This window comes from Lineus longissimus, chromosome 17 (assembly GCF_910592395.1).
Source record: "Lineus longissimus chromosome 17, tnLinLong1.2, whole genome shotgun sequence".
NCBI classification, from domain to species: Eukaryota; Metazoa; Nemertea; class Pilidiophora; order Heteronemertea; family Lineidae; genus Lineus; species Lineus longissimus.
Genome location: NC_088324.1, coordinates 8133305 through 8156980, shown reverse-complemented (window position 1 = coordinate 8156980; position 23676 = coordinate 8133305). Strand labels below are relative to the sequence as shown.

Here is a 23676-nt window from a genome sequence, read left to right as displayed (position 1 = left end):
CGTCGACCCTGCAAGTTTGTTTCGAGTCATCAGGCTGTGGACAAAAGCAAAAGGGTGTTTGTTCTTTCATAAGTTCGAAAGAAAATATCCAATTAGATTCGAACGGAACCGTGAAGGTTGAACAAACACCATCAGATGCCCGCAGGGTACATCACATGACACAGTATGTTGACATAAGAGTTCCAGAGTAAGCTCAGCGTATTAAGAAAATACATATCTCGCTTAGGCGTTAACAGAACATGTGAATTCTGAATCGAACTGAGACACGGGAAATGAAATAAGATCGAAATTTCATCTGACGTTCATACGCAGGTAGAAAAGACTGATTTGGGAGTCGGAGGGATGAGCCTGTCAACGGAAATGAAAGTGACAGAAGACAACTGAGATGGAGAAATGTGCTTTCATCCTTGCTTTCAGCAACAAAACGTCGCAATTGACATGATTCACTCCATTTCTTTTCATGGAAGCATTGTGAAGGTCTATTGAGACATTTTCCAGGACATCATCTGCAACTTTCTCACCCTACTTTGGTTGGGGCCGGCACACGTCACAACCAGTAAAAGCACACTCACTCACAGACTCCTCTAAGCCTTTTGCCAGCAGTGTCACACTGCCGCTGTTACTCTACCAGACTTTGGGTGGAGCCAGCTCACGTCACCGCCATAAGAATTAATACACAGTACGCCACACAATACTCCTCTAAGATCCTGACATTACTCATCATTGTCATAATCACAACATGTCGCAAGACACAGGATTGGGGATTTATCTGATATTCTGCATTGTAGTCCAGTTTTTCAAATGTTTTGTTGAGATTTACAGAAAAAAAACAATGAATGAACACGCAACGCTTTGGCAGCAGCTGTCCGCAGAATGATGAATAGCTTTGTGGCTATGATGGGACATCCCACCACGACAGACTGAGGCAGTTTCATTAACAGTAACCATGGCAACACGATGGGGAGCATATTTTCTATAGGCCTGAGGTTGAATTAGTTGCCAGTAGCACGCGATGACAGAACTTACTTTTCTGCGCATGGCTCAAAATGATGCATTCGAATTGAAGCAGAGGGAAATCAGTGGCATAGTTGTTAGAGCTCCGGTAACCAGGAGGTCATGGGTTTGACTCTCAGAGTCATCACAGTTTTGTCTTTGTGTTCTCGAGCGGGACACTTAGCCCTAAATAGCCTCGTCCTTCGAATGCGACCTAGAATTGAAGTTCATTGCATGCATGTATGGTGCCAAGGCAAACAAATGACCCCATTAAGAGACACATCAGTACTGTGGATCGACTCCACCCCTGACCTAATACAGAGTTACTCGCCAAAAAGCCAATTGACTGTACATACACTGTAGACAGTGTATAGCACATATCACGAAGAAGGAACACATAAAATATGGAAATAAGCTTATGATGAATTTATTCATGCATTCCGACACTTAGCAATCACTTGTCAGCGCATATTGATAGTACCGCAGGCCGAGGTTAGCATTCTGTCAAGTTATACCAACTGGTACATGTCTTGAGGTGTAAGGTAAGGGGGTACAATTATAGCATCTGTGTGCAAGAATGAGTATTGCCACCTCTTTTCTACAATTGGGCCCAGGGGCGGTTCCTGGAGTCGAAAAAAGAGGGGACATGCACTGCATTTCTCGTCAATTTCAGATTTTTCATGAAATGGGGAGGAGGGCGTGCGTCTGCGTCAGCCCCTATGACCCGTGCCTGGGGGCAATAATTGTACCACTAACCATCCAATGGAACAGGAATTACTGGCTGAGGTTGATTCTATGTTTACCCTTGATGGGTCGAGACGGGATAGATGACTGTGTTTAACACACCTACTTCGGTTTTATATCACGGAATAAACCTGTCTTAGTGTCTATTAAATTTTATGATTTCCTAAAATCCGGCCAGCTATTATATACTGACCTATAAAGTCACTAAATTGAATTGAAAAACCACCGACACTTAGAAGGTGTGCAGTGCACATGAGGACATACACATGGATGTGTACCCTGTGGTTTTCAAGTAATGTCATTTCACAAAACTATTTCAAGTATCCTCTCATGCGATTCTTGATGTTTGAGTCATGAATTTGAGACACAGGCCATATGGCCTATGGCAGGGTACAAGTATTTTTAAGAATCTACTGCCACGCTATGGCTAAGAGGCCTCACGAAAAAAACTAGGCAGCATGGACATGCTTTTTCTGCTTCATTGAGGCAAAAAGTGACTCGGTTGAACTGATTTTAGAACAGCTTCATGTCAACTCGCCTGCTCAAGTGCCAAAAGCACTTTGCGTGAGATTTCCATGGACATGACGGAGTTCTCCACTTTTCCCTACCACAGCCAGTGAGGAAATGGTCCGAGAAAAAGTGCAGATCATTTTTTCATGCATATTGGTTCTTTTCTCCTAAATGCTAAATGAGGTTTAAGCAATTTGAAACATGCAAACACATTTTGATGACTCTTATATATTCAATAGCGAGATTCTCATACTTTTTAGGCTGCTTTCACCCAATTCCCGCACATTCCGCAGATTTTAGATACTGCTAAATCACCACTGCATCTTTTATGGCCTGGACACAAATAATATCTGTTGTTCATCGAATTTCATATTCAAGTTTTTTCTTTCTTCCAATTATCTTTCTAACTTAAAGAATTCCATCCTTCATAACACGAGATCTCCACATTGAAACTGACAATACTACACAATGTCATCCAAGTACTTATCAGATGATATATGGCCCGACTCTAATCCTGCACGGATTAACACAACATATTCAATTTCAATGTGATCAGTGTCGGGATTTGATGTACGGATTGTGCGAGGCAGATCGATAGCAAATCAATGCATTCGTGCAGGAGTACATGAACCCATTCTCGCCTTCCTCTACAGGGTGAAACAAGAAAAATGCCGAAAAATGCAACCTCATTTGGAAGAATTGCCCTCTTGTCCTTCTTGCCTATTAGTATTATTGAAGAAATTGACATTTTTGCAAAATATTCTTTTTTTGACAAAACCAGAGAAGAAATCGTAACAAAAATGTAGGCTGAAGGCTCCCACTTAGTGTCTTACACTTTTTTGTAACGCAAAATTTTTTCATCACCCAATCAGAAATTTTTACGAGATCTGAGCATATGCAGTGAAGTGCCGCGGCAAAATTCAGAGGTTATCGTTCATTTATCGTAAAACAATACCACAGCATACATCATGTTCCCATCGAGAAGATTTCACAAGGGAGTCATCATCAGCACATAAATAAACCTGATCTTGTTATGATTTGAGTGTCCTCGAGCAGTAGTGATGAGCGAGCGATTGCTTGCATCGCTCACGGGGATGCTAATGTGCGATAGTACAACTCCAATTTTTTTCAGATTATGATCATTTCTGTGGTAAATTATTGTGCCGTCCCACGTCGCACAGGGAGAGCATTGAGCAATTTTATAGGAGAACATATATTTTGTCATGTACAGCGGAACCTCCCTTAGCAGACACCTCTCTATCAAGGGCAACCTCTCCACTGAGGACACTAGTTTTGGTCCCAAACTTGTAGTTTCTATTCAATTTGACCTCTCCAATCAGGACACCTCTCTATTCAGGACAGCACTTGTCAGTCCCGAGGGTCTTCTACTGTATTTCCATTATGTCATGTACAAGTATGAATCTTGTATGGTGGGGATCGCCATTGAATATTATGCGCCGATTTCACAAACTTGACTTCGGAGACAATGACATCACTTCTCCTACGGCGAGAGACTTCTTACTTCTGCAGCTACACGATCTGCGGATAAAAACTGTTGACCAATCAGAGGGCGTGATGTCACGACGACTTTTTATGACATCACAACATCAAACAACGCACAACATGATTGGTGAGGTTGAGACAAAGTCGGACTCAATATTATCTGATCGTCGAAGCCTGACTAAGGTACCAACGACAGGAAGGCGGCGTCCCCGCCAACGCCCACGGGATGTCACAGCCTTTGTCTTCCCAAAGTCACAAAAGAAATCAGTAACAATCGTGCAGCGAATATTGAAGCATCTTGCACCACAAATTACTACTGGCACATGTATCGACCACCAATGTCACTAACTACCACGACCATGAACTTCCACCCCGCAACAAATTCGCATCTGACAATATATTCTTCCAAATATATCGCTTGATTGACTCTGAAACATCCTCATAAAACCCTGTCACGTTCGTTTTATATCGTTACAGAGACGGTGGTTCCTCGCGTTAAATGCAACATCCAGCGTCCATGTGGGTAATTCAATTTTCACCCGACCGAACCTTACACTAAATTGGATAATTTTGATGTCGAGAAATCAATAGTCGGAATTTACTGCATGAACAATATTCATGGAGATTGTGGCGTTATGATTTCTTTATCGCGTTCCATTTCGTGTATTTTGCATTACAGAACGCGCCGTTGGATTCGTAAGACATACTTTGTGATTGAACAGATATGATTATTTTCAATATCGAGCGTAGTTAGCAAGAAATATGAAGTTGCGCTCGGTTCAACTGGCGAAGTTTTGTCAGAACAGGTTTTTGAATTTTAGCGTTGGATAAAATGCAGATTAAACACAGGTTGAATTTAGACGTTATCACAGGCATCACGACAAGTTTCTTCCTGATCTTTATTCTAACATATTTCAGTAGAAAACTCGTTTTGGTGCTGGACTATTTCAAAGTATCAATGCTCTCGATGAAGTAAAAACAATGGTGTGTTATCACTTTCAATGAATCAGGTTCTGTACCAAAGGGCTCCACCGAGACACTCTAGGGCACTGGAGGCAGCCTTCATTTCAGCGCTCACCTCTGCGCTTGACCTGCGTGCCAATATGTGGTGTCACTGTGATTCCTATAACGTCTTTTCAAGTACACGTTGGATGGCCAAGTGTTGGTGAATTTTTGCGCATACCCCTCGTGTGATTGTATACAGTTCTCAAGAAGCACATTCTGCCCCAAAACAACAGGGCTGCATGAACCAAGGACAACTACCTTGGTCTACATGAAAAATGGACAACTACATTATCAACGGACACGTTACGATACATGAAGAACAGCCCTATTCATCGGACATCACGCTTTTACAAAGAAATTGTACAAATTCCTGACCATAAGCAGATATGGATTGCATTTCTTACTGCGGCCATTCAGAAATTGTATTTACACAGCCGAAACCCACGATTCAAGTCCAATTACACGGCACAGACCGCTGGCTATGAAATAAATGGTGCCCGAGTTTTTCTCTGTTTGACGGTTTGTGTCTCTTGAGGATCGGTGAAATGTATTCGCTGGTGATCATCTGAGCCTTGCCGTATTGATCGAATTCTGTAGTCGCTTCTTGTGTGGTGGAGCGATGCTGGCTGCAGCTGTATCTCAAACATGGGTGGGGGAAGAGATGGTTCCGTTGTCATATATTGCAGTAATAAATGACAGACTGTAGGGTTAGGATAGTACAGGGACATGCGACACTGTTTTGTTCCTTGTGTGGTGAAGGGGTGCTCTAACTGGGGATCTAAAACATGAGTTGGGGAGTGGGGTGGGTTCCCCTGTTGTGCTGCAGCAATAAGGGGCAGACTGTAGGAATGGTTGGGGCTTGGTGACGTTCTGCTTGTGCATCTTGTGCGGTGTAGAAATGGGTTGTTCCCATTCAATTTGACCTCTTCTGTCAGGACACCTCTCAAGTAAGGAGAGCACTTGTCGGTCCCCACGCGAGGATATCCCCAATAGAGAGGTTCTACTGTACATTGCACTCGTTTCAAGGTTTGCTATCATACCACAATTTGAAACAACTGGTATTCCTCGAATATCATTTAACCCTGCGATCCTGCCCATATTTAGTGCTCACTAGACAGACGTGTATGTTTTGTAACGGTAGTTAGCATTCACAAAGAAACCGCCGTTGAGGATCATAATGGCCTAGTTTTACCATTGACTTCGAATAATGTTCAATTTTCCAACCGATCAGAAATAAACCATGACTCAGACCAATACGGTAGTATGACACACTAGAACCCCGATCGACGCCTGGGGTGTATATTGTGGAAGGCAAACACATACGGCCTTACACTCAATACACGATCAATCAATCGGTAAATCAGTGTGGAATGACCACATGTTGATCCCGGCCTTGCGGGTCTTCTGCCATGTCTACCAGCCAATGCTATGCCGAGAATGTGTACATATATGCCTAGTGTGAAGACCCAATGTGGGTGATACAACATTTATACCGGTACCATGTTCTACTGTCACAGCACTTTGAACTCTTTGATTCTGCCAGTGCCCATGGCATGTCGAGTATGCTTTAAATCTCTCTACATCAGAATGTACAGTGGCAGATCCAGGGCGAGGCGCAAAGTGGCTGGCACCCTCACTTATTTGAAAAAGTCTTTGAAAAGACCATGAATTTTGGTAAATTGATCCTGAAAACCAAGAGAGCACCCTCTTTCTTTAAAAATGCGCCTTACTTTCTCGGGACTCTTCAGTCTGCCCCTGCATGTGATAAACAGAGGCAGCCCCGCGATTTATTATCCTTTTTAGCCAAAAATGAATCTGTCTGAGCAAAAGTCGTTACATGTTCTTCTTGCAACTTGGCTGAAACGCAGATTATTTTATCACCTCTAGAAATTGAGAACGTACACTGTCATGACTATGCAAGTTATAATAGCAATAATCCGATAAAAACACACCTGGTTTTTATTATTTCACAATGGAAGACACGATGTGTTCTCTTTTGAAAGGAAAGACAACAGCATAACAGTGTAACATCCGGACAATGAGAAATGTTGAACAGTTGACAATCACAACGGTACATGCACACAGTATTGGCTTCTTTATCGGACAATGTCACATGGTGTGATCAATTATCAAGAAAGTTCAAACACACATGTTGCGCAATACATTTGTACTGTCTCTCTGAACTCGTTTTTGCTCCAGAACATCCAGGAGACCAGGACAAACATGACAGAGAAACCGGAGACATCAGAAAAACATACAATACTGAGGCTATCTGCATGTATTTTTGTTGACGGTTTCAAAACACATCGTCAAAATCCAAAATCTGGAAAAATGAATAGGCTTGGCACCTAAAAACATGTTAGATGAGAAAGACATTGATCTGGCAGCTGAAAACAAGAATCAATATCATCGACATTTCTAAAATAACTCAACAATTTACATAGCTGAAATAGAAAAGTGGTTTTATTAAAATACATTCAGGAAGACGTAACTGTCTGTGAAATATCATAAATACACCCAGGAGAGTCCCAACCAGGATAATTCATCTCGATATAATTTAGGTGACCTGGACATTCCATCAACCTGAACATTTTGTCACATCGCATGTGACAGCTCGAGACATTTGTCATCAGAAATAGCGTCCTTCAAGACATACCGTACTGTCCTTTGAGAAAAATTATTCCTCGAGGCAATTTGTCCTCGGATATGTAGGAGAATTTTCCTTGCAGACAAATTGTTCTTATCGGGACAGATTGCCCTTGAAGCCAATTTGTCTGCGAAGACCGATTTTCCAGGGAGACAAAGTGTCCATGGGAACAGATTGTGCTTGAAAACTGATTGTCCTCAGGAGACAAATTGTTTTTCGAGACGGATTGTCCTTCAGGACAAATAGTTCTCCGAGACAGATTGTCCTTCAAGAGAGATTGTCCGTGGAGACAATTTGTCCACGGAGACATATTGTTCTTTGAGACAGACTTTCCTTGGAGAAAAATTGTTCTTTGAGACAGACTTCTCTTGGAGACAAATTGTCCTTGGATGTCCTTGGAGACAAATTGTCTGCGGGGACAGATTGTCCTTGGAGTCAAATTGGCCAAGGAGACAACTTGTCATTGACACACTTCATCATTTGGATCGAATAGCCCAGGACCTACAGGGCAGGTTGTCAATTGGAAAGACGAGTTTCATTTGCAGGCTACAAACGCTACGCGAGATGGAATTTTCGGACCTGTAGTTTCATGATAAATAATCATCTTACCTTTGAACGCGTTTTAATCAACAGATTCTTATCCAACTTGACGTACTCCCCGACAAAACTGATGTTGCACGGCCGAACAGGGGAAGGGATCGGCTGCACCTTAATCTCCGGCTCCTCATTGACAATACTCGATAAATCCAAGTGCGTATCAATGCCGCTAGGCGGCGCAACTTTACGCGATTTTACATCCGGAATGTCAATGATGTCATCGTCGTCGTCATCGAAAACCATATCATCGATATTCGTGACGGGAATGTCGTCCTCCTCCGTATCAGTGATGATGATTTTTCCAGAATCAACATCGGTTTGAGCCGTGGTGACATTTTCGACTTTCACGTAACGTTTCGGTTCATTGTTGTTTTCAATCGGCGGAGGAGGAGCGCGCGATCGACCAGGTGGGGTTGCGGGGGCTTGTCGCTTCCTCGGCGGAGCAGTGGGGGCGACGATGATCGACCCCTTCGATTTATTTTTCACTTTCACTTCCACCATGGTTAGACTTGACGGGGGAGACTGAGCATTTGCTTGAGCCTTAGATTTCGATTTTACTTCGACTAACTTTGGTGGTTCTGTTGTTCGCTTTTTCTCTACTTTAACCGTCTCCTTGGGTTTTATTTCAATGTTTTTAGGTGGTTCTGGTTTGCTCTTTTCCTTGACGACAGGCTGAGGTGATACAGTTATTTTCACAGGAACGGGGTCCGGTTTCTTACCCACTGCGACCATGACACTAGGTTCTCTTTCCTTCTTACTAACAAGGACGACCATATCGCTTGTTTCCCGCACGGTTTTCTCAGAAGACACTACAGTAGCACCAATAGAATCCCTTTGTTCGTTTCCCTGCTCATCTTTTCCATAAAACCACGACTGCCCCGCCTCCCGTATCTTCTGTATCGAGTCCACATCTGGCGTCCCCTTCTTCGGCGACTTAGTCCTAGTCACTTTCACATCAGATTTTGACTGAGCAACAACTTTATCTGAAGTGTTACTTGGTTTAGCCTGACTAGGAACAATTCGAACACTGTCACTGCTACGGACCTCATTGGTCTCAGGGCTAATAGGTGTATGATTCTGCACAGGCTGCGAATGTCGCCCCACTTGAACCTTAGGAGCAGGTGGAGCTGCGCGTCTCTTACCCCCCTCGAAGATATTTTTATACGAGGAGACAATGTTTTTAACAACGGGTTCTTCCACTTTCTCATCTTTTACGCCATAACTTACAGTAACCTTGCCATCTATTGAGTCCCGAGAGTCTGGAAGAGTACCATTGGGTATCCTAGCACCGTGATTAGGTAGAGACGAACTCACAATCACTACCTTCCCCCCACCTGGGATCGTCTCAATCTTCTCCACCGTCACCTTCTCTTTGGAAGAAACCGACCGCTCTTCTTTGGAAGTTATGTTTTCTTTCCGTAACACTTTCTCCTCCGGTACATGAACTTGTTTCTCCTGTAATAAATTCTCGTTGCTACCATGATGGGCGCGGGACGGATCATGTTTATGGTCACTCTCATACCGCGGGCTCGACTTGGCACTTCCGCCCGAGTCGTCTGAATACTCAGTACCTCCCTGAGAAACACGCCGTACACGCTCATTAACAGTCATGTGCGAAAACTTATCAAGAAGTTTGTGAACGAATCCAGGCTGATAAGGCAATTCATCGTCCGAGTTACGATCGCCCTGCCTTGACATTGCCACGCCATTTTCGACAGGTAGTCCATCAGGAATGTCTTGTTGTGCACGTTGCACATGCGGTTGGCCAGCTTTAGCGGAATTGACCTGAACCCACCGCGCTTCCTGAATATATGCCGGGTGCCCTGCCCGAACCGCTGCCTCCTCCGATTCATCGAAACCGGAATCCGGTGTGGTCCGTTGTGACCCACTGAACTCGGGATAATAACTCCTCCCATTGACACCCTCTGAATGTTTATTAGAACTCTCGATAATAACCATGTTCTTATCCCCAGCTGGGGCAGTGCTGTCATGGGTTTTTTTCTTCTTTAAAATCAGTTCTCGTTTCCAGCTTGGCATTGCTGACAAACGTTTTTGCTCTTGCTCATACCGACGACGGTCTTCATCCTGTTGTTGGTGCTTTTTACTGAGCAAGGCCTGCTTCCACGAAGGCACTGACGCCATGGTTACGTTCTAAACCATAAATTGAACAATATTATACCTTCTGATCGAATATCGAGGCGAAATAAAAGAAGGAAATCGGTGAGGATAACAGGATCCACAGGTGTCAAAATGTAAACTGGGAATCACTTAGCCTCTGACGTCATCGGAATCCTCAAGTAAAGGTGGCAGCAGTGCATGAGAACGAGAAATAATTATTTCTGCAAATTTTCTCACATTTGCTGCATTTTATCTGGCTAAAATATAACATCACACCGAAGCTGACCACGTCGGTGGATGTTAATTTAATTTAATTGGTAATTAAACAGCTGATTGCCTAATTGGAAAAGGGCTTTTCATACGAGCAAGCTGATTGGTCAACTGTAAAACTCTGCTAATTACAATTTCATCTAAATTACGCCATTTAATCGCAATCACGAACTACATAAACTATCATAGACGTAAAGCTGACCTTACTAAACATCCCCAGATTGTGTAATTAGTGGACTTAGAATTATCAATTTGGAAAAATATGGTAAAATATGCCTTCTACCGCAAATCTGCATCATCCAATCAGAAGATGTCTTGCAAAACGCCAAACGCATAGGCCAGCCATGTCTGACCCGGAAGTGACCGTATCCATGAGCGACGACCCGCTCCACTGACGCTAATCACAACACTTCGTTTAGCAGTAAAATACATGCTTTATTCACTGCTACCGTTCGTAATTTAGTGTCTGGGAAGTTGATAGTTGAAGAGGACGGTCTGTTTAATCCGATTTCACCGTGAGGCTGCAAAAAAACAGGATGCAGGCCACGAAAACGATGCCAATGGGGACGGCAACGATTGGTCCTCAAAACTGGAGAAACTCCACAATCAAGGATATCAAACTTTCACAAAACGTTGTGCAGCGAAGCGATAAAAACTGTGACATTGGTAGGTCGCTTGACCCACTGCCACATCTAAGAGAAACAGTTGCAGAGCTCAGTAACGATGAAGCGCATAGACATTTCCGTGAAACCCGGGCAGTGGTTGCCAAACTACGGGAAAGTTTACTTGACACGAATGAAGAAATCAAGTCACTCACGCGTGGAAAAGAAGCCTTAGAAAAAGCACTTGAACACAAAAGGAAGGATCTTAGATTAAACAAAGACAGCCTGGATATCAGATTATCAAGACCAGCCCGAGAAAGAGTAAGTAATATAGTCCTGCGGTCATTACTTTAGTTTTGACCTACTCACGTGCTGCTCTGCATCTGGGAACAAGTTTACAATCCAAGATCATCATCATCATGGCCCAAAAAAAGATCATCAATTACCATATAGGCATACATGTAACATTGTAAGTGCCATTGTTCAATGGATTTATAGTCGAATGTTATCAAGCTGCACCATTTCTGATAAGGGTTTGTATATCAGTTGGCAGTTCGATACCAGTTGTGAGTAGGCCTACATCATTGTACATTGAATTGGAAATTGAGTTCTAAATTGTCCTTTTATATCATTACTAACCAAGACTTTGAAATTACAGGCAACCGTTACACAAAATAAAAAGACAGGCAAAACTATTATCAAGGTACATTTTGAATGAATACAAAGTTTTTTAACCACGTCCATCATGTTTTCTTGTTTACTATAACACACCGGAACATCACCAAGGAGAATCAGCATGTTTCTCAAAGTTTATAACACTTCTTCTTTTAAGTCCTCACATTTTGTAAAGGGTTGACCATAAAAACACTACCGTTTTGGCAAGAACTTGAAATCCTAATTGACCTAAAGCAATTTGAACACTTTTCAAACAATGAAAGTGAATGTCAAGTTCAATGGTGGAAATCAGTTCTTTGCTTTTCAGAGAACAGACTCCCACCCTTTGAAGTTGACATTCACTTCATTTTGAATGAGTTGTGATTACTTTAGGATTTCAAGTTCTATTCTAGCCGGAATGGTGGGGCCTACATTTGTCTGGTCATCCCTTAAAATGAACGCTTTTTGGCATTCGAATCAGACAACCATTGAACCAACCACTTATGTGAAACACAACTTCTATCAGGCATTTGCATTGTTTTCCTTTTTGTTTTCCTCCACCACTCAGGGACACAACTTCTATCAGGCATTTGCATTGTTTTCCTTTTTGTTTTCCTCCACCACTCGGGGATCTGACAATCAATGTTTTCAATGTTGCGTTTTAAGGCATTGAAAAGTGAACTGTAAGTATTATATCAATATCTTTAAAGGGGAGGTCTTGAAATCTCAAAAAATGCTTGTTTAACTTGACAAAAAGCACTTAGGTTCAAGTTCAATTCAAGCCAATGTTTATAAAAAAGAGCAAGGGTAGATTTCTCCTTGATATGTCAGACAATATTGAATATTGTTTTCTTAAACCGTAGAGAAAAGTTGTACCATTGAATGACATGAATAACAGTATGCATGTCCATGTCCAATTTAATCTCAAACAGCAATACTGTCATGTCTTTAAATACTTGTAGAAGGATTATTTGAAAACATTTAAAACATTGCAAATATTAATGTTGCTAGTTGTAGTATTTCAGTTCAAGTTTAAAACAGTTCGCATTCTTGTTTTCAAGGGGGTTCATCTGTTCTCCCTCGAGGCAAAACGTAATGGATTTCTCCATAAAGTGTACAAATAACATCAGAATGTTTGTGGAAGGACTTTTACTTAGTGTGGATAAGATTTGTGACTATGGAGGTAATCACATACAATGTATGATCGTTGGGTATATTATGCTCCTGCAGTGAAGTTGTTTTTAGCTTAGCTTAGATGACCAGCAGGGGTGCTTTCCAACTTCACACAAGTCCATATGAACCATCCATTAGGCTTTACATCAAATTGGTAATCTTTTCAAATAAAGTTAGCATAGTGAGGATGATTTGTCCCTGAGGGCAGTCCGTCCAAGAGACAGTTGTCCCTGATTAAGGACAATCCATCCAAGAGACAAATGTCCCTGACTTAGGACAGTCCGTCCAAGAGACAGTTGTCCCTGACTAAAGACAGTCTGTCCAAGAGACAGTTGTCCCTGACTAAGGACAGTCCATCCAAGAGACAGTTGTCCCTGACTAAGGACAGTCCGTCCAAGAGACAGTTGTCCCTGACTAAGGACAGTCCGTCCAAGAGACAGTTGTCCCTGACTAAGGACAGTCCGTCCAAGAGACAGTTGTCCCTGACTAAGGACAGTCCGTCCAAGTGGACAATTTGTCCTGGAGGACATTTCATCCAAGAGGACAATTTGTCATGGAGGACAGTCCGTCCAAGAGGACAATTTGTCCTGGAAGACATTTCATCCAAGAGGACAATTTGCCATGGAGGACAGTCCATCCAAGAGGACAATTTGTCATGGAGGACAGTCCGTCCAAGAGGACAATTTGTCCTGGAGGACATTTCATCCAAAAGGACAATTTGTCATGGAGGACAGTCTGTCCAAGTGGACAATTTGTCCTGGAGGACATTTCATCCAAGAGGACAATTTGTCATGGAGGACAGTCCGTCCAAGAGGACAATTTGTCCTGGAGGACATTTCATCCTAGAGGACAATTTGTCATGGAGGACAGTCCGTCCAAGTGGACAATAATTTGTTCTGGAGGATATTTTTATATCCAAGAGGACAATTTGTCCCAAAGGACAGTCCATCCAAGTGGACGATTTTCGGAAGACTGCCCATTCAAGAGGACAGTTTGCTGTTTGTCTCCAAGGACACAGTGTGTCCCTGACTGAGGACAGTCCATCCAACATGTCCAAGAGGATAATTTCTCCTGGAGAATAGTCCATCCAAAATGGGAATTTGTCTGAGAGGACTTAGGACAGCCCATTCAAGGAGACAGTTTGTCTGAAGACAGCCGATTCATAAGGACTGTTCTTCAGAGGACTGTCAATCCAAGAGGATGATTTGTCCCTAGTCCATCCAAGTGGACAATTTGTCAGACATGAAATCTTATCTTAACTACAGACGAGACACACCATGCTATTGTTAAGATAATATCTTATCAATTTATGACAAAAAGTTGTAGATTCTAACTATGAGTGTAATGATTTCCGCTAAATAGCACACTGGGTCCATTCTGTTCTCCAACTTCATCATAGCCCACCTAGAACATCAACATCGAGTGAGAGGTGTATCCCGGGTGACGATCGATTATTTTCTCCACTTCATGAAATATTTAGCGCTGTTTGGTCCGTACCTGTAATAAGCTGGCTAAACCAGAAGAAATATAATTGAATGGGTTCATAACCGACCCCCTGGGACATTGTTTTCATCATTGCTGGTACATGTATGTTGGAATACCAGAATCACTTTCCTCTACATACTTATTGCTGTGATGGAAATAGTAAAAAGGTAAAGCTGTCTTTTTTTGGAAAGCAGCCATAGGACTGACCAACCCGGGTTGTATAATTTAGGTAGGGAGCTGGGCAATTGGGTCTGGGAGAATGCCCGACACACCTATTCTTCCCAAAAGGGTCGAAAACCCATCGAGGTCCATGTCCACTTTATCAGAAGGTGAAGTCTTACGCCTCCTAAATCGAGTGAGGTTGCATCATTATCAGTGCCAACACCCACAGAATCTCGTAGAAAAATGACGATTGGTTCTGAATGTTTTTTTGCTTTACGATGTTTGGCGTGTTTGTGTGGTGTTCAGCTTGAGTTTTTTATTTCAAGGTGAGAATTGTCTCAGATGCTCTCCACGTGTTATTATTTTCTTATCAATGTGTGTCTATTTAGATACGTTTTATCACAGCAGCTATCGTGATAAGGTTGATAAACAAGGCCTCAATGGATTTACTGAGATCTTTATTGCCTAACAATGAAAGTGCTAATTGTGGCCTGTTGGGATTGTAAACCAGAAAGCACACAGATTACTGGTTGATTATAATGGGGTATAGAGCAGAAATTGTAGTCTCATCATAAATTGTTATACTTAAAGGGAGAGTATAGCATGAAACTTTAAATTCATCATAATTATACAACACTTATATCCCGTTCTGGAATTTGCCAATTGTTTGAGTCCACTAGGTTAGAGGTGTACCCCTGTGTCCTGAAGAGACCCCTATTGATGACTTCATGTAACTTAGTCAAGCCCTCTTGGCTCCTGCCTATAGTCTTCCTTTAAACAATGCAAAACTTTCTCTTTACAGGACCAAGATGGAGCAGACGACCTCTTGAATGCTGAACGTCAACATCTCCTCAATTTGAAGAAGATCTTAGAAGCTCAGTTGAAACTAGTCCAACAGCAGTTACAGGTGCGTGGAATAGTTGTAATAACTTTGAGAATTAGTTTAGGTTTCATTTGTTGACTAACTTTTCGTTAAGTGATAAGTACGTCTGGCCTCTCTATTTATCCCGCGTCAAGGGTCACCAAACGCACTTTCGTAAGATCGATATCAAATCTACCCCATCTTATCAAATGACGATACGTATACGTCAAAATATCATATTCAGACACCTCTATACCCTATTGACAGGCGACAATGTGCGGCCGAATATAATAACGTATTATCCCCGCCTGTTTATTTGTGGATAATCCAACTACTTTACTGGGTCGTTGGGTTTGTTGGGCCTGGGTTACCAATGGCATCATTCAATTACGGCGGGAAAAATGCCATATGGCATGGGCGTAGGATTATGGACTTTATGTACTGTATTCCATACCATATCTTTTGCACAACACATATCATTATGAAAGACATGCTCTAAAGCATTGAAATATTAAGATATGCTCCCCTGGCCGGCCACTTTCAATATCACAGGTAATAGGTAATATGCCTAATTCATTCTCTGGAAGGGTGGTCAGGGGCAGGTCCTGGGTGCTGGCGATGGGCGCCCAGCGCCACACGTAGACATTTATTGTCAGTATCCCAGTTTAGGCCGTAGAGTTTCAACGTACACTTCATGGTCGGCATGATTTTCACAAAATTGAGGGGGGGGGGGGGGGTTGAGGGCGACACGCACCTTGACCAATCAAACTGTGGGCTTCATCAGACAGGTAGTTCCCAATAGTTTGGTCAAGACACAAACAAACATTGAAAGCAGAATGAAAATATTGTTTTGGATAACAAAATATTTGTAACCAACATTGATGGATTATTTTCAGAATGGGCGAGTTCCAACCCCGGTGCCAGTGCGTATTTGTCTATAAGTACTGTGTAACATTCTGTCCTGGGCTTTTAGAGTACATGTTATGACAGACAGGGTTTGATCGAAACTCAACGCTTTCTGTCAATTGTTAATCGTCTGTCCCTAATATAGAATTGAGATGATACATTGTGTGTAAATTTGTGACGAATGTATTGCTATAGTACTGTATGTTTATACGCTTTTTAATGCAAAACTACATTGTATATAGATAGTGATGGCAAAAAGCCAGTTGCATGAGCTTGATATTAGGAACGGCCAAAAAAATACTGTGTTGACGCTATAAGCCGGTAGAAAGGGCCTGTACAAATAGGCGTATATCATGTGCAGTTGGCCGATGTGAAACAGAGGCACCAAAAGTGGCTGAATAGCGTCCACACAGTAAAGAAGTGAGTTTGTCTGATATATTTTCGGTAAAACGCTTTGAGGCTTTCATTCTGTCTCCAAGATCTTGAGTGCTTTATTTCAATACTTCTGTGCTGAGAGAGCTAATGTTATAGTGTGACGTCTTCTTTGATGCTTATCTTTTCCTTGAGGCTTTATGAATTTGCTAGTTTCTTAGGAATTAGGAACTGCCGCAAAAGTATTTTGAAGCCAAGAAAGGTTAAACTTTTCGTCAGTTGCCAGGGTCATTTCTTACTGAAAAAGGCTTTACCCATTGATAAACCCCCTTGCACAAATTCTGTGGTTAATTTCATATGTGACCTACCATTCTGGTGAATTTACCACGTTGACTGAATGGCAGAACAGAATCAGCCGGAAAAAAGTTTGTAGTGCAGTCTATTTCTGACATTTGGCAAATCCCGGCCTGCTTTACATTGTGGTCTTCTTTCTCTTCAGGTGTTAGACAGCGCCAGGAAGAGGCTCGCCACATGTCTCAGGGAGCGTTCCCGCGTGCTCGATCTCATCTGCCACAACATGGCGTCCGTCCCCCAGAGCGCACCGAACACGTACCGCTCCCCGCGGCCCGGTTCCCGCCTCGGTGGCTCCTTCAGCGCCCGCTTCGAGAAGCCAATCAGCAAGGATAATCTCCCGCCCGCGGATCCCCTCGGTTCGTTCACGCCCGAGGCGGAGCAAGCTCTACAGGAGGCCAATGGCGCCAGGGCGAGGTCGGCGATGTTGAGGCGGGAATTGAACGAAGCGATCATGAAGACCGACCACCTCCAGAAAGCAGCACACGCGTCGGTCAACGACGGACTCCTGCAGAAGCTGTCGGAGACGGTTACTTTGAGGGTACGTTATCATAATTCAAATACAGTAGAACCTCTCTATTCAGGACACCCTCGGGACTGACAAGTCCTGTCTTAATATTGAGGTGTCCTGATTTGGAGAGGTCAAATTGAATGGAAACACCCAATTTGGGACCAAATTAGTGGCCTTTATAGAGAGGTGCCTTTAGAGGTGTCCGCGAAGAGCGGTTCTACTGTACTCTTTAACATAAAATGTTGGCAGTTCACAGTATAACGTCAACCACTGAGCTCACCATTTAAACTAAAAAATTATGTCTTTGTTCAAGGGCCAGATGTCTTTACCACAGGTCATTATGAATGAAAATGTCTGATTGTGGGGTTAGATCTGTTTACTTGTAAATATGTGTAGTCTCATACCCATGGTTTCATATGACGTTTCTTATTCCAGCAACACTTGAATGTTGGCTCCGGAGAGAACCGTCATGCTGTCCATCGTGCACAGCGCTGGTACGATGCAACGGAGAAGGCCAGGGGAAACGCTATGGTAAGGAGTAGATTCGATTGTCATTTTTTGTTCACATGATAGTCACTTTGGCATCTTTGGGAAGGGGGGTCATGGTTTGTGCTGGTACTAGAGCAGCACTAGAGTGTCAGATCACAATGTTACCAGTACTACAGGAGCACTAAAGATGTCAGATCACGACGTTACCAGCACTACAGGAGCACTAAAGATGTCAGATCACGACGTTACAAGCACTACAGGAGCACTAGAGATGTCAGATCACGACGTTACCAGCACTACAGGAGCACTAAAGATGTCAGATCACGACGTTACCAGCACTACAGGAGCACTAAAGATGTCAGATCACGACATTACCAGCACTACAGGAGCACTAGAGTGTCAGATCACAACATTACAAGCACTACAGGAGCACTAGAGTGTCAGATCACGACATTACCAGCACCACAGGAGCACTAGAGTGTCAGATCACAACATTACAAGCACTACAGGAGCACTAGAGTGTCAGATCACGACATTACCAGCACTACAGGAGCACTAAAGATGTCAGATCACGACGTTACCAGCACTACAGGAGCACTAAAGATGTCAGATCACAACGTTACCAGCACTACAGGAGCACTAAAGATGTCAGATCACGACATTACAAGCACTACAGGAGCACTAGAGTGTCAGATCACGACATTACCAGCACTACAGGAGCACTAAAGATGTCAGATCACGACATTACCAGCACTACAGGAGCACTAGAGTGTCAGATCACAACGTTACCAGCACTACAGGAGCACTAAAGATGTCAGATCACGACGTTACCAGCACTACAGGCGCACTAGAGTGTCAGATCACAACATTACAAGCACTACAGGAGCACTAGAGTGTCAGATCACGACATTACCAGCACTACAGGAGCACTAAAGATGTCAGATCACGACGTTACCAGCACTACAGGAGCACTAAAGATGTCAGATCACAACGTTACCAGCACTACAGGAGCACTAAAGATGTCAGATCACGACATTACAAGCACTACAGGAGCACTAGAGTGTCAGATCACGACATTACCAGCACTACAGGAGCACTAAAGATGTCAGATCACGACATTACCAGCACTACAGGAGCACTAGAGTGTCAGATCACAACGTTACCAGCACTACAGGAGCACTAAAGATGTCAGATCACGACGTTACCAGCACTACAGGCGCACTAAAGATGTCAGATCACGACATTACCAGCATTACAGGAGCACTAAAGATGTCAGATCACGACATTACCAGTACTACAGGAGCACTAGAGTGTCAGATCACAACGTTACCAGCACTACAGGAGCACTAAAGATGTCAGATCACGACGTTACCAGCACTACAGGAGCACTAAAGATGTCAGATCACGACGTTACCAGCACTACAGGAGCACTAAAGATGTCAGATCACGACGTTACCAGTACTACAGGAGCACTAAAGATGTCAGATCACAACGTTACCAGCACTACAGGAGCACTAAAGATGTCAGATCACCTGTGACGTTACTTTTGAAACATGCGCCCAAAATGTGTGCAAGGGAAGTCTTGCAATGCATTACCTGAGTACAATAAGGACCGAATTCAAAAAGGTTAAGACGCAATAGAATTTGCTTTGGATTTTCCCTCATCTCTCAGGACTACCATCACCATGAGATTTGACTGTTTGTCAACGATTCTATGCCTTAACAAACTTGGTTTCTTGTTCCAGGGTCCAGTATGTAGCTCTGACCTGACGACAAGGGAGAAGCTCGATAGGCCGATCTTCCGCGTGTTCCAGAGACACCCGGGCACACAGATGCCCGAGGCACAAGAAATCGTCAAGGTAAGCTTCTGTCGGAATGGACAGATCAATCTGCTACGGGGTTGCTCCTTGCAAGAAAAGGAGTCCCGTCGAGAAAGAAACGCTTAGGAAATCTGGAGGTCAGTCTGTGACCTTGACCCTGTTGGTGTCGCCAAGAAAGTGTGCCACATTTGGATAAGGTCATGGTTCACATGGCCACTCCCCACTTTGCCATTTCCCGGCAACAAAGTGACCACGTGGTTCAAAGACGTAGATGTCTAAAATGGCATCTTTTGCTGTGACAGTGTCATCAGCGCTGTTTCTTTTCTGAAAGTTGTACCGCAGTGTGAAGACGATTATAATGACTGTATTACTTGTATTTTCAGGCTGGTGATGGTCTCACCGAGTCACTCATCGCAACCAACCGCAACATCGGTCTACTGAAGCTGTCGCAAGCACGCCTTGCGGAGAACATCCGCGACAAGAAGGAAGGATACAGCGTCGATTCGAGCGTCCTTCGCCTACGGCGCCGACGTGCCAACCACCGCTGGGCGATGGGCGAGGCGTTTTAAATCTGCGTAATATCTTCGAAAATTTTATTTTGCGTTCTGTTCCATAGATAGCAATTCTCCATGGTTACAAAGACCGGAATAGTAAAGATTGCGTACAACTGAGGTTGTATTCAAATTTCAAAAATGAGATCAGTGATTTTGAATAAAATATTTCATTTCGTTATGTCTGTGTCTTTCTTACATCATATCAATGTTGTACATTTATACAATTGAATAACCGTTTCGAATTTAGAAAAAACACTTTTTGAACTAAGGTATTAATGTCTGTTTTCATTCACTACTGTTGTATGCTGAAGAGTATTTACATCTTATTTGAATCTTTGATTATTACAAGATTCACTGGTTGAAGGGCCACGAGTGCATTCGCTGGACAAGCGATGGAGTTTGTCCTCTGGACAGGGGTACTCAATTGGTATTTGCAGTAATGTCAAAGAAATGCATTAAGTCCTATCACTACTATTGTGAGTGAAATCTACTGAAGGAGATAAAGCTTAGTTGAGCAAGGTCATAAGGCCCTATGTACAATCACTGCTGTTTTCTATGTTTTCCAATTATGTATTTTGAAGCGCTTGGTGCCTGACTTCTAATATCTGTGATACTACTTACGTCAAGAATTGATACAGATAACTCTTTATTAATTCTTACTTGCATGTATATAATTGAATATGTTTTCTGAAGTGGAGTGTATTATGTTGATCTCAAAAGACCAGCAGCTTAAGGTTGTGATGTTTTTCGATTTGATATCATTGAGCAAATCTGGTTGAGACTTTATTCAATTTGTTATAATGGAGCAAATTTATGATCTAGTGCTGACTTTTGACCAAGATTCCAAGAACTCGTGGTTTGAGTTTATTCAGAGCCAGTGTGATCCGTGTGAAGAGTTTTAATATCAAGATACAGTATGCAATTCGTGGTTGTTTCTTGGTTTTCAAGGAATTCTCTGGGATGGCAAGAGGACTTTTGCGCCGGCTTTTTATGAATATATCAAACTTTACAGTCTTGAAAATGTGCTTCTTGGTTAGATCTCTTTCTGGTTTTGTCAGTATTAAACTCGAGAAGAATATACTTTGATCTATGTGTCTCCACTGCTTTTCAAGTTTTTGTTTTTGATCGGTAGATACATGTATGTACCATAAATTTATCCTCGAATTGTTGTAATAATCTTATAAGGTTTTCTGTGTAATCGCCATCAACTATACATATACATATATACATCACTTTTTCACAATTCCGTCCCAATATTTTGTGATATTGATCTATTTGTTTTTAGTTGAATGTATCTTTCAAAACCTACATCAAATTAATATCAACATCATAGTGTATATCATAAAATGTGGTAGCAAATATTTCTCAATTTTGAATCATGAGACAGATTCGAACAATTTGAAATCTCGTTTTTGATCGGCTCCGCAAATTAACATGATTAAACAACCAAAGACAAACTGTGATAATAGAATGCATTTACCTTCTGCTTATACCAAAACTTTATCGACTTACAAAGCGCGGCTTCTTAATTTTGTGCCAGTAATATTCCGTCCTACCATACAATCTTGAAAGAGACAGTAAACCATCCACTAAATTCTGGATGATCATTTGTCGTCATTTCTTATGGTCTAAAGCAACAATATTAACAACATGACAGGTCATCGATGTTCTTGGTGTTTTTCATTACAATATATCAAGTATGGAATGCCATCCCATTATGATTAGTATGGATTGCTATCCCAATATATGAGTATGGAAATCTATCCCAATATGATTAGTATGAAATGCCATCCGTTAGATATCGGATGGAATTCCTTATCATGGTCATAGGGTCCAAGATCTTCTGGGAGGAACGAGATGGGTTTGAAATATTGGGATGTTGTCCAGTGTGGTGTACCACTTTAGTTATTTACATAGCCAATGGTGTTGTTGTCGATATTTTCTAATTGCTCTGTAAAATGCTTGGTTTGGAGCAGTGGCTTAGTTCAGCAGTTTTTAGAGGCAGTATCCAACTGGCCAATCACCCCAAACAAACTTATGATCGTGAGCTTGAGGATAGTATTACAGAAGTTTGCCTGGTTCTCCCCAGTAACCATACAAAAATAGACATGCTGCTTGATTATGTCATTGGTAAACAGGTAGATTCGAAGCAGATCTGCTGGTATACGGAGATGAGTACTGCCTCTAATGAACTGCAGTTTAGAAGGAGAATTTGAGAGATGGAACAATGTTACGTTCACTTTTGTCTCAATTCTAATCGAATATGCAAACTTATTATTTGTGCATATGATTGTAAATATCTATATACTTTTTTCTGTACTGCTGATAAACAAATTGATCTACTTCGAGTTAAATTTTTGTATATGTATAATTCATAGTTTTTAGTGTTTAGGGTCAAGGTTTTAAGTTAGTGTGTCACCAAGCAAATATTTTCTCTTTTCGTTTGCCGATGTTTTTGATGTGTGTGGATTTGTTTGAAATATCAGTTTTACTTCTGAATTTTGTTCAGATTTTGGAAAATATATATGAGTATTGTGATCTGTATATCATTTAATTTCTTTTAATGAAAGTTTTTAAATACGTACAAGTGTGTCAAGTTTAAAATTCTGTAATTTGCTGCTTAACCCTTTCACCGCAAAAAGAACTATCTGGATGAGTAGTTGGGGGTAATTGTGGTGATGGGTTATTGCACCATAACAGATTTATTCTTACAACAAAGCTGCTGAAACAAAATTCCTCCAAATTGCTGATATGATACATAGGCCTACTGCTGTTATTGCTTTATAAAATGTTCATCGCATAAGGTTGAGACAGGGTCAAATGCAGGAGGCCAAAGGTCTGGACAGGGTCAAATGTAGGAGGGTCTAAATTTCTGCTCACTTTTTCTGTGCTATACTTTACAGAGTCATCTGATGTACATAAGTGCCTTCACAAATTCGTATTCAGCCCCTTTAATTCAGATTTAAGTAATATGCCACTAGGCCAATCTTAACATGTACCATGGGTATTGTAACCATGGGAACATCCTACACAGATTAAATTCTCACTGTTTGCTTCAAAATTTTTGTGTTTTTGTTTACCTTCTCAAAGTCCACATGGTGAAGTGAATAAAATTTTACATAAAATACAAAGCGTTGCATTTTGGTTTTATTCAGTTGCCTTCTTGCTGTTTACCTCGGAGGGAAATATTCCAGAAAAGAGAAGACATCAGATATCTATTTTGTCCGAGTAGTCAGAGTTTACTCAACTTGACCAATCAATACAGTCGACTTCTGTCGCACAACAAGGTATCAAGGTGGTACAATTAATACTGCAACACCTCACCTCACTTGCATATACTCTAGTTTC

At 42.0% G+C, this 23676-nt stretch overlaps 2 protein-coding genes across 4 annotated transcripts in view; one reads left to right on the top strand and one right to left on the bottom strand.

Moving 5' to 3' along the window:
- LOC135501165 (titin-like) overlaps nucleotides 1-10259 on the bottom strand; it is a 29221-nt gene extending 18962 nt beyond the window's left edge. For both annotated transcript variants that reach the window (XM_064793039.1, XM_064793040.1), the window contains exon 1: nucleotides 8012-10259. In XM_064793039.1, coding sequence (XP_064649109.1) covers nucleotides 8012-10141 — 2130 coding nt within the window. In that variant the 5' untranslated portion in view covers nucleotides 10142-10259. The remainder of the gene's footprint in view (nucleotides 1-8011) is intronic.
- A 513-nt stretch (nucleotides 10260-10772) lies between these two features.
- Nucleotides 10773-23431, top strand: LOC135501502 (tektin-like protein 1). Of its 2 annotated transcripts, XM_064793648.1 has the most exons (7): nucleotides 10773-11310; nucleotides 15266-15370; nucleotides 16222-16248; nucleotides 17103-17495; nucleotides 17901-17996; nucleotides 19700-19813; nucleotides 20158-23431. In XM_064793648.1, exons 1-7 carry the CDS (start codon nucleotides 10924-10926, stop codon nucleotides 20341-20343), a joined length of 1308 nt encoding a protein of 435 aa, XP_064649718.1. In that variant the 5' UTR covers nucleotides 10773-10923; the 3' UTR covers nucleotides 20344-23431. The 2 variants fall into 2 exon arrangements, with proteins under 2 accessions (XP_064649718.1, XP_064649719.1); XM_064793649.1 differs by lacking the exon at nucleotides 16222-16248.
- The last annotated feature ends 245 nt before the right edge of the window (nucleotides 23432-23676 follow it).

Coding starts and splice junctions, on each gene's coding strand:
- LOC135501502 (XM_064793648.1), top strand. CDS start 10,924: ATGCAGGCCACGAAAACGATGCCAATGGGGACGGCAACGATTGGTCCT. Junction 15,371..16,221: donor TAGTCCAACAGCAGTTACAG/GTGCGTGGAATA, acceptor GATTATTTTCAG/AATGGGCGAGTTCCAACCCC. Junction 19,814..20,157: donor AGGCACAAGAAATCGTCAAG/GTAAGCTTCTGT, acceptor TTGTATTTTCAG/GCTGGTGATGGTCTCACCGA.